A 13,823-nucleotide genomic window follows, 5' to 3' on the forward strand; every position below is an offset into this window, starting at 1 on the left:
CGCCAAATTTTAAGTCTGTGATTCAAACTTCAAAGGTGTTAGATTTGTTCAAAATGTCATTTCAAAAAATATACTAGCAAAACTACCTATTTTCATTACTTAAGTTCCCAAAAATGGCTGAACTGTTAAAAGTGATCACAGTTACAAGCAATGGAAAACAACTGGTTATTGATGTGGATAAAAAAAAATACTGAACAAGCGCCTTATCCAGCCTGTGCACTGAACCAGAGAGGCGTCCTGCGGAAAACACAGTTTGTAGCAATATAATTAAAAGCTATATCATAATGCACACACACAAGAGTGCACAGGAAACTATAATTCTTTCATTTCCTATCTTCTGAACACTTGACTTTGCATCCTCAACAATGTTCTTCCAGCACAGTTTTGTTGAATGACTATACACAGACATAGGAGTCCATCCTATGCTCTAAGAGAAAATGTCTGTTTTGTTCTGCTCCTGGGGTTTACATAGCTTTTAAAGTGAAAAAGGACCATAATGCATAATACAGGCCGAAAAACCTCACCTAGTATTCCTACACCTGCCCCAGTAATTTTTGTTGAACCAGTGCATATCTTTTAGACAGATTTCAAACTTGATTTAAAGACTTCATGTGATGGAGAATTTATCACATTCCTTGGAAAGCTTTTCCAATGGTTAATTATCCTCACAATAAAAAAATGTTACAGTGGAGAGTAGATGGCGATACTAAAACATTTAATCCAAGCTGTTTTTATTCTGCTCCCCTTCACAGGTCATCTATATGCCTTCTGAATGAAGGCTGCATTCACACTTTGGCTGGGATACTGAGCAACTGCTTCCAAGACACACAATTTCAGGCCTACAGCCAGCTGTGTCTATCTGGTTTTAATGAAAACACTGTTAATGGTCATAAATATAATCAGCTTTCCTGCTTAGCAATGTGTCTCTCACTTAAATAGGTAGAACTATGGATTACAATCTCACCTGAACATTTTCCCTCCAGGTGTGTTAACAGATTTGTCATTTTCATGAGAGACTTTTCACTTTTTTGAAACTTCTCTTTAAATTCAACTGCCCTTTTATCATCATCAAACAGACACTCACAGGATGACCATGGAGTTGTGTGCAGTTCAATGTCACCTGAAATAGAACTACGTTGGGCAAGTAGATATTTAAATTCCCATATGTGATCTGAAAAATAAAGCAAGAACAAATAAAGATGCAAGACATTGAGTTAACTTCCATGCTATGGTTAATACTTGTAGAAAGCTGCAAACACCTATGAGATTCCTTAATAAAACAGAATGACGTGCTCAGTGTTGTCTGCTATCGCAACTGTATCATAAGTCTCATAATAGTTGGCATTTTTCTTAAAAACTCAGTTCCTGGATCAAATTGATTGCATCAGACTCTCAGGTTTCACTATAAAATGTAAGCTTTTTAGTCTTCATGGTTCCATATAAAAATTTTAAGACATGATCCAAGTGTACCCAAAAAGCAAACCCAGGAAGTAAAATGAACCCCAATTTTATCCTTTTAAAAATCTCGTGGTTTTTTAAGGCAATCTAATAACTGGGTGTGGGGTGCTGGCTGATAATATTGAATGCTTGTTTTTGGCAATGCTGTTGCTCTCTGACATAGGACAGTCACGAGACCATAAAACATGCTTAATTAATGCAGTGAAATAGTATTGCAATAACTTCTTGTAAAATTTCTTTCAGAACACCTTGTACTATGAATACTACTATTCCTTAGGAGTTACCTATAAAATAACTAAACATTGTTTTTTATATTTTGGTTTGTTATAAAAAGCTCCTATCTGTGTTTGGTAAAACGAAGGGGAAAATGTGCTAAATGCTGAAAGGGTTAATTACGAGAAAGATGACTTAAAAACACTAAGCTAAATTCTCCTCTCCAGTCCACAAAATGGGTCTCTTCAAAGCTATTCTGGCTTCTCTTTGTGCCTAGAACTCCTACTGAAAGAAGCTCAGTGCATGCTGGGAGAGTAGAACAGCCATGAAGAAATCAATTGTGGGGGGAGGGAAGGGGATTTGGTGTGATGAATTTAGCTCTAACAATGAAACAGTAATCCTTAAACTTACAATAAAGCAACTGTTCAGAGGTGGATTTTTTTCTCCCTTTATGACTTGTAAAAAGGGCCCAACTGTCAAAACACACTACTAAACCCTATTATTGTCCAGAATTAGTTTATTGGCATGCGGTTATGGAATTGAATCCTGGAACTTGAAGAAGGAAATTATATTAGTAGAAGAATTATAGCGGATATCACTGATAAAAGTCATTTTGCCATTGTCCCCACACATTGATCCATTTTCCCAAAACTCTGTACTTTGTTCAGGACATTTCATTTTACTGACTTGCACCATTACAGATCACACACAGCAAATGATGAAGGTATTACAATGCAGAAATACTACACTCTCTGCTTCAGGGGGCACTAAACCACATGCCTGTGCATATTCTTGAAACACAATCACATGATGACATCGCACAGTGTGGATCCCATGGTAAGCAGGTCTAAGTTACATCGATTAGAGTTATGCTATTCACATAACTCAAATTGCGTAGCTTAGATCAAATTTCCCCTATAGTGTAGGCAAGGCCTTAGACAAACTATACTGCCCAGAAGTAATGCTACAGACTGCATTCCTCTGACTGAAGCAAGCCACTTTTTGTTTGCCTTTTCACTCTTCTTCTGGATCAAGCTGAAGAAAGTCCTGTCTTGTCACTATGTACATTGGGTTAGGGCAGGTTAATGCAGATTCCACAATTATGCAGAATTGTATTTTAGGTGTATTGAAAAATATCACGTGGATCCTTAACATGACTGCCATATAATTTAATTTCTTTTCAGTCAATCATCTGAAAAGCTGTTTCTAGAGAAAGCAATTTTCATATGTTAAATTGATTTTTTTTAAATCACCTTACTATGGTTGAGAAAATACACTCCCCTCCTCCCCCCCCCCCCAAAAAAAGGAATTGATAAAAAAGCTGCCTGAAATTGGCTCAACAAGCACAGAAAATTGTAAGCCCATTAAAGTTAATGAGAGACTTTCCACAGACTTCCATGGGCTTTCGATCAGATCCGCCATGCTCATTTCACCATTCGCTGTGTGCTTGGTCACTGTCTATCTAGCCTAGTCTATCTAGCTCTTATAATATCTTTTAATCTATTTGCTTTTATCACCTTATCTGGCAATTTGTACAGTCCCCAGTGCTACTACTCTTTGGGGAAAAACAATTCTGTCGGTATTCTCAATTTTTAGATTGTGTTCTATGGTTTTTAATACTCCTCACTAGTGTGAGGATTAATCTTTTTCACTTTTCCAAATTCTTTCATAATAATTTTCTCTGTTGCTTCAGTTAACCCACATTCCTTTTCTCTAATAGAGAGACCTTCACTTTTCCTAAATGCTGGAATCGTCCTAGTAGCTCTTGCTGTATTCTTTCCAGGGCAGTATAAAAATAATTGTTGGAATAACTACTGCTCTCAGATGTTAATTTTCATGTCCTTCTTTAAAGCATGGAAGACATTCATTTAACTTGATAGCAAAGACTACTGCCCTTTTTAAAAAAAAAAAAAAAAAAGTTAAATTTATTTCTTTGGCTTCACAAAAGCTTAATTTGTATCAGCAGTAAATTCTCTACTTGTGCTAAGATTTTGACATAAACTGCATATTGTTACTTAGTCAGGATGAGGTGTGTGTCGCAAATTCATATTTTAGGAACACAAGGAATACATTTTTAGTTGTAAAATCTTCATAGGTGAAATCCTGTCCTTAATGGGAATTAGCCATTGCCTTCAATGGGTCCAGGATTTCACCCCATGTTACTAGGCCTGTTCTGCTCTCCAAAGGCTGTTGGCCTACAGAAAAGTATTTCATTATTCAAGCCATCACGTTTGGTAACCTCAGCCAGATCAGAGTAATATAGATAATAGAGTCTGTACTACCTGATGCTATTACAAAGAAAGTCTATACAACTGGCACAGTTTTTAGTGGCAGAGTATGAGTGTTTTCTTTACAACGTCAGTGAGAGGTGAAAATAACTGTATCTTTGTTAAAAGAATTTGCTTTGATGTTTCAAGATAGAGTTATTAATATCACTAAATATCCTTCTGTCTTTCTAGGGAAGTATAAAAAAGACTGCAATTCCTCATCCCTACTTATCAAGACTACTATGTAAAGTTTAACCTTCTAGTACACATGGCCATCACATGCCTAGCTGTTTTTGTCTCCTAGCAAGAATGACCATCATGTGGTGTCTTCCTGTGACCCAATCATGCCAATTAGTTGTTGTGACCTATACACTTGTTTGGCATGACGTGGACTTTTCTTGGCTGTCTTGCTGGGATCAAACGTTCATGGCTTGTCTATCAGTGATGGGTATTTGGACAGTTGAGAAATCAGTCTTTTATCTTGCATTTTAGATATAGTCTTTTAATGATTAAAATATGTGAATTGCTAGATTCATAGAACACTAACTGGAGAATAAATTACAAGCTCTCTGGCACAGTTAAAACAATTATAATAATCCTATACATGGTTATATGTTATTAAAATTTCCTGTTATCGTCCACTGAAGGAACCAAACAACAACGTCTTTATTATAGTATAGTATCTTATGGCTTGATTATCCAGTGTAACTATTTAACTTGCTGCAGCACATACTGTAGTGTCGTGTCAAGAAACTTTTCAATGATCTCCCATATTATTTACCAATTAATACTTCACCTTTCTCAGTTCTAATAAGGAACTTATGGGAGATTAACATAAGATGAAATCCTGGACCATTGGAGGCAATGGCAAAACTCCCGTAAGTTCCTTATTTCTCTTGGACAATATTCACATGTCCTATTCCCTTCTTATTACAACATACCAAAAAATAAGGTCATGAAGGTTTCATCAGCTTAATGCTCAACTTTTGCTGGTAGTCTACTCTCTTCCCATTATTATTTTTTGTGTTTTATTGCTTTAGTTCTACCTGCAGCTACTTGAATTTTGAAAGAGCATGTGCTCTAGAGGTTAGAGCAGGAGAAGCAGTAGTCAGAATTTCCAGGATCTATTTCCAGCTCGACTACAGATTCACTATGTGACTTGGGCAAGTTTCTTAACCTTTATGTATTTCAGTTTCCGCATTTGTAAAAATGCATATAATATTCACCTCACTGAAGTGATGTCTTTTTAAAATCTTGCCCCAAACATTTATGGCAATAATCTTGATAAGCAATGCATCCTCGGATTGACATCAATGGGATAAGAAGGCATTCAGCATTTCTCAGTCTAGCTTTGACTTAGAGGTTGATCCTAACATCTGTAAAGCCCTGTGAGATTCTGATATATGAAAATATAGATAAAGCATTATGAAGTCACTGCTAAATCCTTAAACAGCAATTTAAAACTCTCACTGGTGTTCCAGAATAAGTGGATGAAGCAAGCTGACGTTTCTGAGCCAACTTGCATAAAAAAAGGTAGTGTAGAATGGTGGGAATTGTTAAAACTTCTAAAACCCTCAAGTACATTGTCACAATAGGACTGAGGGACATTTACCCATTGAATAAAAATGTTTACTAAATGAATGTTTTAACACAATTAACAGCATCATGCAAAACATATTCTCATGCTACCTTTTCTCACTCTTCTCTTGACCTTTACTAGGACTGCAGATTACACATATTAATCATTTACCTGGATAATACATACAAAGAGTTTATTTATACTTACCCTTTTTCCTTTGAAGTTGAGGACACCAGGCTGCCCCTGCTCCCCATAATACCATCAGAAAGTGCTGATCTCTGATCTGTTCCACGGTTAGAATAATTTTTCTTTGCTTGTCTCCTTTATAACTGTATACAGACTCTGAAAAGGTTTTAAATGATATCACTGTGATTTTACAGAAAAACTTATTTAAAATGTACATGAAAATACCTGTGAACCCACAGCACCAATTAGGGAGGAGTGGGCAGCAGATGTTTTCCCCCACGCCCATATTTTTTGCACTTGCTCAAGTTCCATAAGTCACAGAGCCATGGAGGGTGGGGGGAACGGCCTGACCACTTTTAAGCAGTGGTCCCATACTATATCAGTACAGCTGCTGCCAGAGCATTGCTTCAGCTTTTTGGTCACAATGGCACTGAAATTAGACTCAACTCTGTACAGATGGAGTTGCAACCAGGCCAAATTTCAGTGAGTGGCATTGTGACATGGTGCTCAGGGTCACACCACCACTCAAATTTGGCCCAGCCACCTCTCCATCCAGCTGCTGGATGGAGGGGTGGCCGGGCCAAATGGTGTAGAGCTCTGGAATGTGGGGAGTCTGTTCCTGTGCAGCACAGTGTATAGGAGTTTGTCAAGAAGTCAACTCCGGGCAACACTGGCTCAAGCACTTTGTGAGTCAGAGAAATAGGAGACCTCCATTGAGAACAACAGGTGAGATGCACTTTTGAAAATAGAGCCACTATTTAGGTGCTTTAATGGCAGGTGCTGAGTACTAAGACTTTTTAAAATCTTGCCCCAAACATTTATGGCAATGACTTGGTAGGCACTGAGCACTCTTGGATTGACATCAATGGGATAAGAGGGCATTCAGCATGTCTCAGGATCAAGCTCTAAGTCAAAGCTAGGAAAAAAATGCTGTAATAGTTAAGCTGCTTTCTCAAAGAGAAACATTTTTCTACTACTTTTCACTCAAAACAGGAATTATTGCTGTGTGTACAAACAGACTGAAAGGGATAACTGGTAAATCTTGAATGTATTAATTATAAGAGCCCTATTCACCTGTTCATTTTTGATGTCACTTAGAGTCCTAGAGTTTTAGGGCAGAAGGGATCACCAGATCATCTAGCCTGGCCTGCTGTATACCACAGGTCATCAACACCAACCAGTACCCACACATTAAATCCAATGACCAAAATATTACAGTCCACAGAAGACTAAACTATTACGTGCCACAGGGAGAGAATAGGAAGGACCAAGGAGCACCAATGCCTGAGGCCACTGTAATAGCAGTGCACTGATTAAGAGAACCACACCTCTTACCCCGATACAACTCTGTCCTCGGGAGCCAAAAAAATCTTACCGCGTTATAGAAACCGCGTTATATCGAACTTGCTTTGATATGCTGGAGCGCCCCGCCCCCCGGAGCACTGCTTTACTGTGTTATATCCAAATTCGTGTTATGTCGGGTCGTGTTATATCCGGGTAGAGGTGTATATCCAGATAATCCTGGCAAGTGACACCCCCCTCACACACACACACACACACACACACTGCAGAGGAAGGCCAGAAACCCTCAATGTCACTGTCAATCTGACCTGGGGGAAAAATTTCTTCCCAACCCCTTATAGGGCGATCAGTTAGATGCTGAGCATCTGAGCAGAAACTGGGCACTAAAGTACGTAAGGGTGAGAATGTCTGGTTACACATCAAAAAACTGGTCCCACCTATTCCAGTGGCCCATTGCCATCCCTAATACTTCAGATGAAAGAGAACAAAATAAAACAAAATATACTGGAGGAAGGGGGCAGGAGAATCCCTGCAGGTGGCTGGCTAAAGCCCGGAAGCACGGGCTTTTAGGAACATAAGACAAACTGGAAGTGAGCTCCAGGGCTGTCACTGCACCCAACCATCAGAAAACAAACTAGACATAAAAATCACAGTCAGAAATTTGTCCAGCTCTCTCAAAACTAAGTTGCTTTCCCACACAACTCCTATGGGAGGCTCTTCCAGAACCTCTCTCCTGATAGTTCTCCTTCTAATTTCCAGAATGAATTTGTTCATAGCCAGTTTATAACTATTTGTTCTTGTGCCAACACTGTCCTTTTTCTTAAATAGATCTTCACCCTCCCTCCCTGCTGTTTACTCCCCCTTCTTTTTGATAGGCTGAACAAGCCAAACTCATCTAGTATCCTCTCATAAGATAGGCCTTCCATTCCCCTAATCATCTTAATAGCTCTTTTCAGCACTATTCAAGTTTGAATTCATCTTTCTTGAACATGGACAACCAGAATTGTACAGAGTATTCAAAATGAGGTCTTACCAGTGCCTTATGCAATTTCTCTCTCTATCTCCCTACTAGAAACACCTTGCCTGATACATCCTAGGTCTGCATTTACTGTTTTTGAAGCCGCACCACATTGGTGGCTCAGTCATTCTGTAATCAACCCATACACACCATTCTCCCATCTCCTCCATCACTTCCAGATGATTAGCCCACACTTGTAGCAGAAATTCTTATTATTAGACCCTAACTGCATGACACCGCACTTTGTACTATTGAATTTCATCCCATTACAGTTACTCCAGTCTTCAAGGTCATCCAGATCTTCCTGTATAATATTCTGATCTGCCTCTGTATTGATGACCCCTCCCAACTTTGTATCATCAGTAAATTTCATTAGTACACTCCTTTTTTTAATATCAAGATCACTGATAAAATATTGAGTAAGACTGGGCCCTAGACTGATCCTTGGGGAACTCTACCAGTAATCTCCCTCCAATCCAATAGTTCGCCTTTTACCACAGCCCATTGCCTTCTCCCCTTTAGCCAGTTCCTTATCCATCCTACAATTCTTGTACAGTACTAATTCCCACCTTCTCTGATTTAACTAATAATTTCTCATACGGTACTGTGTCAAGACTTTAAGGAAGTCCAAGTACATTATTAGATCTACTGCATTTCCCTTTTCTAAAAAATCAGTTATTTTCTCAAAGAAAGAACGAACAGTTCTGGCATAATCTACCTATGATATAATGTAACATGGGTTTATCTCCTTTACCATTTACCTCATTTAATTTAATTATCCTTTCCCCTCACAATTTGTTCTAAAGCCTTGCATACAGCTCTATTAGTCTGAACCAGGTAGTAATTGCTGGGATCACTTCCCCCAATCCCCTTATTAAATATAGGTATGACGTTAGCTATTCCTTAGTCATATGGTATTGTCTCCCAACAGAGAGAATTATTAAAAATCCTTGCTATGAGACTAGCAATCTCATGTGCCAGTTCTTTCAGTATTCTGGGATGGTTTAGGGCTTTAAACCCCCCTACATTCAGTGTTTCTCACAAATACTTAACATAGTTCTCCAATAGCAAATTATGTTCAAAATAGAACTGTTGAGATGTATGTACAGTATATGCAAGCATACATCATGAAGAATTCCACCTTTAGAAAGTTCAATCTGTAGGAGAATAAAGACAATATTGACAATTACAGATAACAATGTGGAGAAGTAGGAGAAACAGGTGAAAGGGAGACTACTACTGCTTTCACTGAAAGAAAGAACCAGCTCATGCCAGTGATCCCAGACTAGGACCACTTAGAGAAAACAAAGGCTATCTTCTCTGCTCTAGGCAAAAAGCTATCAGCTTCCCTCTCCGTCTGTCAAGTCATGCTCACACTTGACCCCATTATGTCTTGCTCAGGTCACCCAGAACTGTGAGCCACTGTGTTACTGCTCTGTCTCAGCAAGAGTGAGTTTTGCTGCTGCTAAGTTATGTGTTAGCTCCCTGCCACACCAGCTAGTCAGCCTTGCCAGCAAACTCCTCGGGACTCTGCCAGTCCAAATACTACCTTGCAGGTAACAATTAGTGAACACCAGTTTCCAGGTTCCCTGGAGACAGCTTACAGCTTAAAAACAGAAGTTTTTAAGATCTCTGCCTCCAAAGAGACAGAGCACAGAAAAGCCTGTTAGGTTACCAGAAGACTTACACTTCAATACACCAGCACTGAGATGGTTTTGTAATGAAACAGGAATAAGTTTATTAACAAAGAACTCAGGTTTGAGTGATTTCAAGTAAAAATGAAAAAGATTTAAAAAGGTTACAAACAAAACATGCTTTCTAGTGACTAAAACCTAACTTCAGCAAGTTACAATCCTTGTCCAAGCAGGTTTATCACTTATAGTCAATTTCCAGAGACTTCAACCCCCTTAGCTGAAAGATCCACCTTTCTCAGATTTCAAGAGCTCTGGCCTCTTGTGTTTCTCTGGTGATGATGACAAAATGGCTCTCTGTTTTTGCTTATAATTTTCATAATTCCACTGTCTCTGTTTCAGGAGCCTGGACAGCTTCCTGAGGGTACACCCTCCATCCCCCATCATGATCAAGTGATCATCTCACCCACTTGCTAGTTTGATGGCTTTGTTTACCTTCTACGCAAATGTACTTCCAGTTTCTGGTCGCATCTTGCTCAATTTATATTGGAGACAGAATCAAGCAGACAAAACAACATTATTTTGTCTATGAAAGGCTGGGCTTATACACTGCCTGCCAAACTCCTTTATAAGAATGTTTCCAGGATACATCTATAATTCTTTATATACCACCTGTACATATGTCATGCAGTAATATTAATGACCAGCATGTTACCAATTTACATATGATACCTTACATGACACCTTTAAGATATAGATTATGACAACGAGTTCGGGCAATGAGTGGGTCAGGCCTGATGTGAGTTATGGTATGATGTGCCTTCTACCAGTTGACATTGATGGGTTCCTGGGGTCACACCCCCTTCCCAGTCAACTAGCAGTTTTCAGGTCCCCTCTGCCCCTCCACCAACAATCAGCTGTTGGGGATTTCATGCTGAATTGAATTCAGAGGGGAGAACCACTTTCATTGAAACAACAATCATCTTTTGTGCTGGAACACAATTCTGACTGAAAGCAAAGCCTGGTCACTCTGGGGTGACCAGAGCAGAATATGGAGGTATAGGGTGGGAAAAAGCAAACATCATCTAAAATTTAACTGCTGATTTTTAAAAAGTTTGAAAAAAATTCTCTAAAATTTACTGTCATTTAAAAATGCTGGTTTGTGGAGCAGGATTTAACTATCCTTTAGCACATTGGCACGGTACTTGGGCTTGCAACATAATCATGAACTTGTGTCACTTAAGCTCTAACACTTACCTGTTAGTACAGTGATGCTGACAAGTTTTAGTACTGAATGCACCAATGTATCTGGCTGAAGTCGATCTAGCTGGACATGCTGTATGCGATCCAACTTCTGCGGCTGTCTGTGTGGGAGATCTCTGAAGTAGGCAAATTTTGAAGACACATATGCCAATAAATCTTGGAGAACATCAACATCTACAACATGGGAAACTTAAAAGAAAAGAAAAGAAAAAGAAAATAATCTGACCCTTTCTCTTTTGTTGGCCAAGAAATGTATTATAATCTGATTAGTGAGTGTTTGAATTGAAAAAAATAATTCTGAACCAGGGAATAACCTGGAAATATCATCATAAACAGTTTATCATTTGATTCAGACTTGAAATTAAAGCTTTTTTTTATCTGCCATTAAAAACAAACTAACCATACTATATTATTTGACAGAATTTCAGCACAACATGTGTGTTGCTTTAAATGCACCCAAAATTAGTAAGAAAACAAAAACAGCTCTTACATTGGTACAGAATCATATAAAGTGGTCCTCATTAAAAAGTCAGCATTTACTAAAGAGCTATATCTGAAATATGGCAGTTATTTCTTATTCTAAGTACAGAGAACTCAGATAGTTCTGTAAATGTTTGCTTTGTATGATGAACACTCAATTGTGTCACATAGTCCATCTGGCTAACAGTCCAGGATTGCTCTTTACAGATCACTTTCTAGTGTTCTGCACACTTTAGATGTTTACCTTTGCAGGGAAAATCCAAACAACAATAAAAAGATTATTTTTTAAACAGCCAATTTTCTTTTAAAATAAAATCTAGAAAATACGTGATTTAATCTGTAAACAATGCTCTTCTTTGAATTCGAATCTAGTGAAGTTGAGAATTAGATAAAATATAAAGACTCCCTTATGCACATATTGCAGTCTCACATTCTTTGGGATTGATAGCTGAGCAGCTCCCCAGATTAAATAACTGACTGGTAAATGTTGACTGCAGCATCATTTCTCCATACCAATGGTTCTCATACACAGTGACATCTGCAACAAAGAAAACAGACATCAATTCACAGCACATTAATGGTCGATGTATATACAGGTCGTACTTCAGCATTGGAAATCTTTAAAGTGACGTTAGCTCTGAATCTGAATTTGAAATCTTATTTCACTCCTCTAATGTTTCAGATGCTCCATCTATTTCCTTGGTCTTTTCCAATGCATTATGGCCTACCTGCTGTTCCTGCCTTGCCAGTGGCATTCTCCACTACTCAGGTAGGTTACTTTCCTTTTATGTGCTATCTAAACAGTGATCTAGGGCTGACCTTGAAAGATGCAACCAAGCTGTTATTTTGGCTTTAAATATATTCCTAAGACCTGAGCCTGCAAAGTTGTTCTATACAGGCAGAAACCTATGCATTTGCAGAACCCTGTGTACTTCACTGGAACTCTGCATAGCCCATGCAGAGCAGCTGACAGGACTGGAGCACTAGCTTGTGGCTGAAGAGTGTTTTTAGAAGAGGCTATCTTTTTACAACAGCTTAATTTTAAAACAAATAATTTTCAGAATTCACAGAGAACCAATAAAAGCACCACTTTATCAAGTCTTCTCAATGGTAGTCATCCTGTACTGTATGATATTTAATAGTCCAACACCAAGTATCTCATAAAGACACATTGTGCAAGGGAATTCCATTTATCAAGTATGATTTCCAAACAGCAAGGCAGGTAGACTAACAGTTTCTTATTGACTCATATAGCCTGTCTGAGGCAGGCAGTGGTAGGCTGGCTTAAAAATACTTTGGATGGAGTCTGACATAAGGTAAACAAAAAGAGGAAAGGGGCAGGGGGAGCTCTCTTTACTTTCAGTTTTTCTATAACACATAATACCACAGTATCTAAGCAATAGTAAAGAAGTTAAAACTATACAACAAACGGAATTTAAACATTCAAAAACTTTGACTGAAAAAGTCACAACAAGCAAGAGATAATGTAGACTCTCAATATTAGAAACAATTTTGTTGAAATGTCAGCGGGGGAAAAAATCACAATTATTTCTCATGTTGAATTCTTAGAGGTTCAGATATCAGTCTTCGGCTCAGTACAAGAGCCTACATAAAAGTAGGGATAATCAGATAAAAATACCCCAGCATTAGTTGTTTGTAGGATATGATAATAGGAATAATTCTATATCACCGTCAAGGAATAAATGGTCAGATAATAAAACCCTACAGCAGTGAGGATTTTGTTCAGATCTTGAAAGATTCTGGATTACTTTCCGGTATAGAAACAATTTAGGATTGTTATCACACCATATGAAATGGGACAGACTGGGTAGATATGACATCATGCAATCTCTTTTAAATGTATTGTAGAGTTGATTGGATGGGAAAGATGACAGTTCTAAAGTTCCATATCCTCCTTCCTTTTTTTGCTTTATTTTGGCCAAATCCAGCCATATCTTAAGCAGATGCCGCTCTCCTTGGGTTGCATCTTCTTACACCAGGGATGAATTTGATCCAAAGTGTAACTAAAGAGTTCCAGGAGATAGCAAGTATAATAAAGAGTGGTCATCAATCTTAATTAACTTGTCCTGAGCTGGATGAACCAAACAGAGCATTTTATGCCAATGCTCTGCAACCTACAGTGGCTCCCCATCCACTGAATATCCAATTTAAGTTTCTAATATTGATGTACAAAGCCCTTAATGGCATAGGACAAAGCTGACAAGGATTGCTTCTCTATCTGGGATTTGCCACAACAGTTATAATCGTCTGGTACATGACTACAAGTGATAAAGAACTACAACAGAAGAAATCCAAATAAGGATCTCAAAAGCAGATTAAATGAAAATGCAAAACACTGAACACCTTGTTCATTCTGGAGAGATCCCAATGTTTCTATGATGCCACAGTGATAGCTGCTTTATAAA

The 13,823-nt window shown here is 38.3% G+C and overlaps 1 protein-coding gene across 3 annotated transcripts in view; it reads right to left on the reverse strand.

Moving 5' to 3' along the window:
• The window catches only part of SHLD2 (shieldin complex subunit 2), a 65,987-nt gene that overhangs the window by 14,499 nt on the left and 37,665 nt on the right, over positions 1-13,823 (reverse strand). For all 3 annotated transcript variants that reach the window (XR_004646533.1, XM_034776694.1, XM_034776693.1), the window contains exons 2-5: positions 11,828-11,935; positions 10,912-11,106; positions 5,725-5,859; positions 965-1,171 (exon numbers count right to left, since the gene is read on the reverse strand). Coding sequence is in view for 2 of the 3 variants with exons in the window: in XM_034776693.1 (XP_034632584.1) it covers positions 965-1,171; positions 5,725-5,859; positions 10,912-11,106; positions 11,828-11,935 (645 nt within the window). In the remaining variant the exon portion in view is untranslated. The remainder of the gene's footprint in view (positions 1-964; positions 1,172-5,724; positions 5,860-10,911; positions 11,107-11,827; positions 11,936-13,823) is intronic.

This window comes from Trachemys scripta, chromosome 7 (genome assembly GCF_013100865.1).
Source record: "Trachemys scripta elegans isolate TJP31775 chromosome 7, CAS_Tse_1.0, whole genome shotgun sequence".
Classification (NCBI taxonomy): domain Eukaryota; kingdom Metazoa; phylum Chordata; order Testudines; family Emydidae; genus Trachemys; species Trachemys scripta.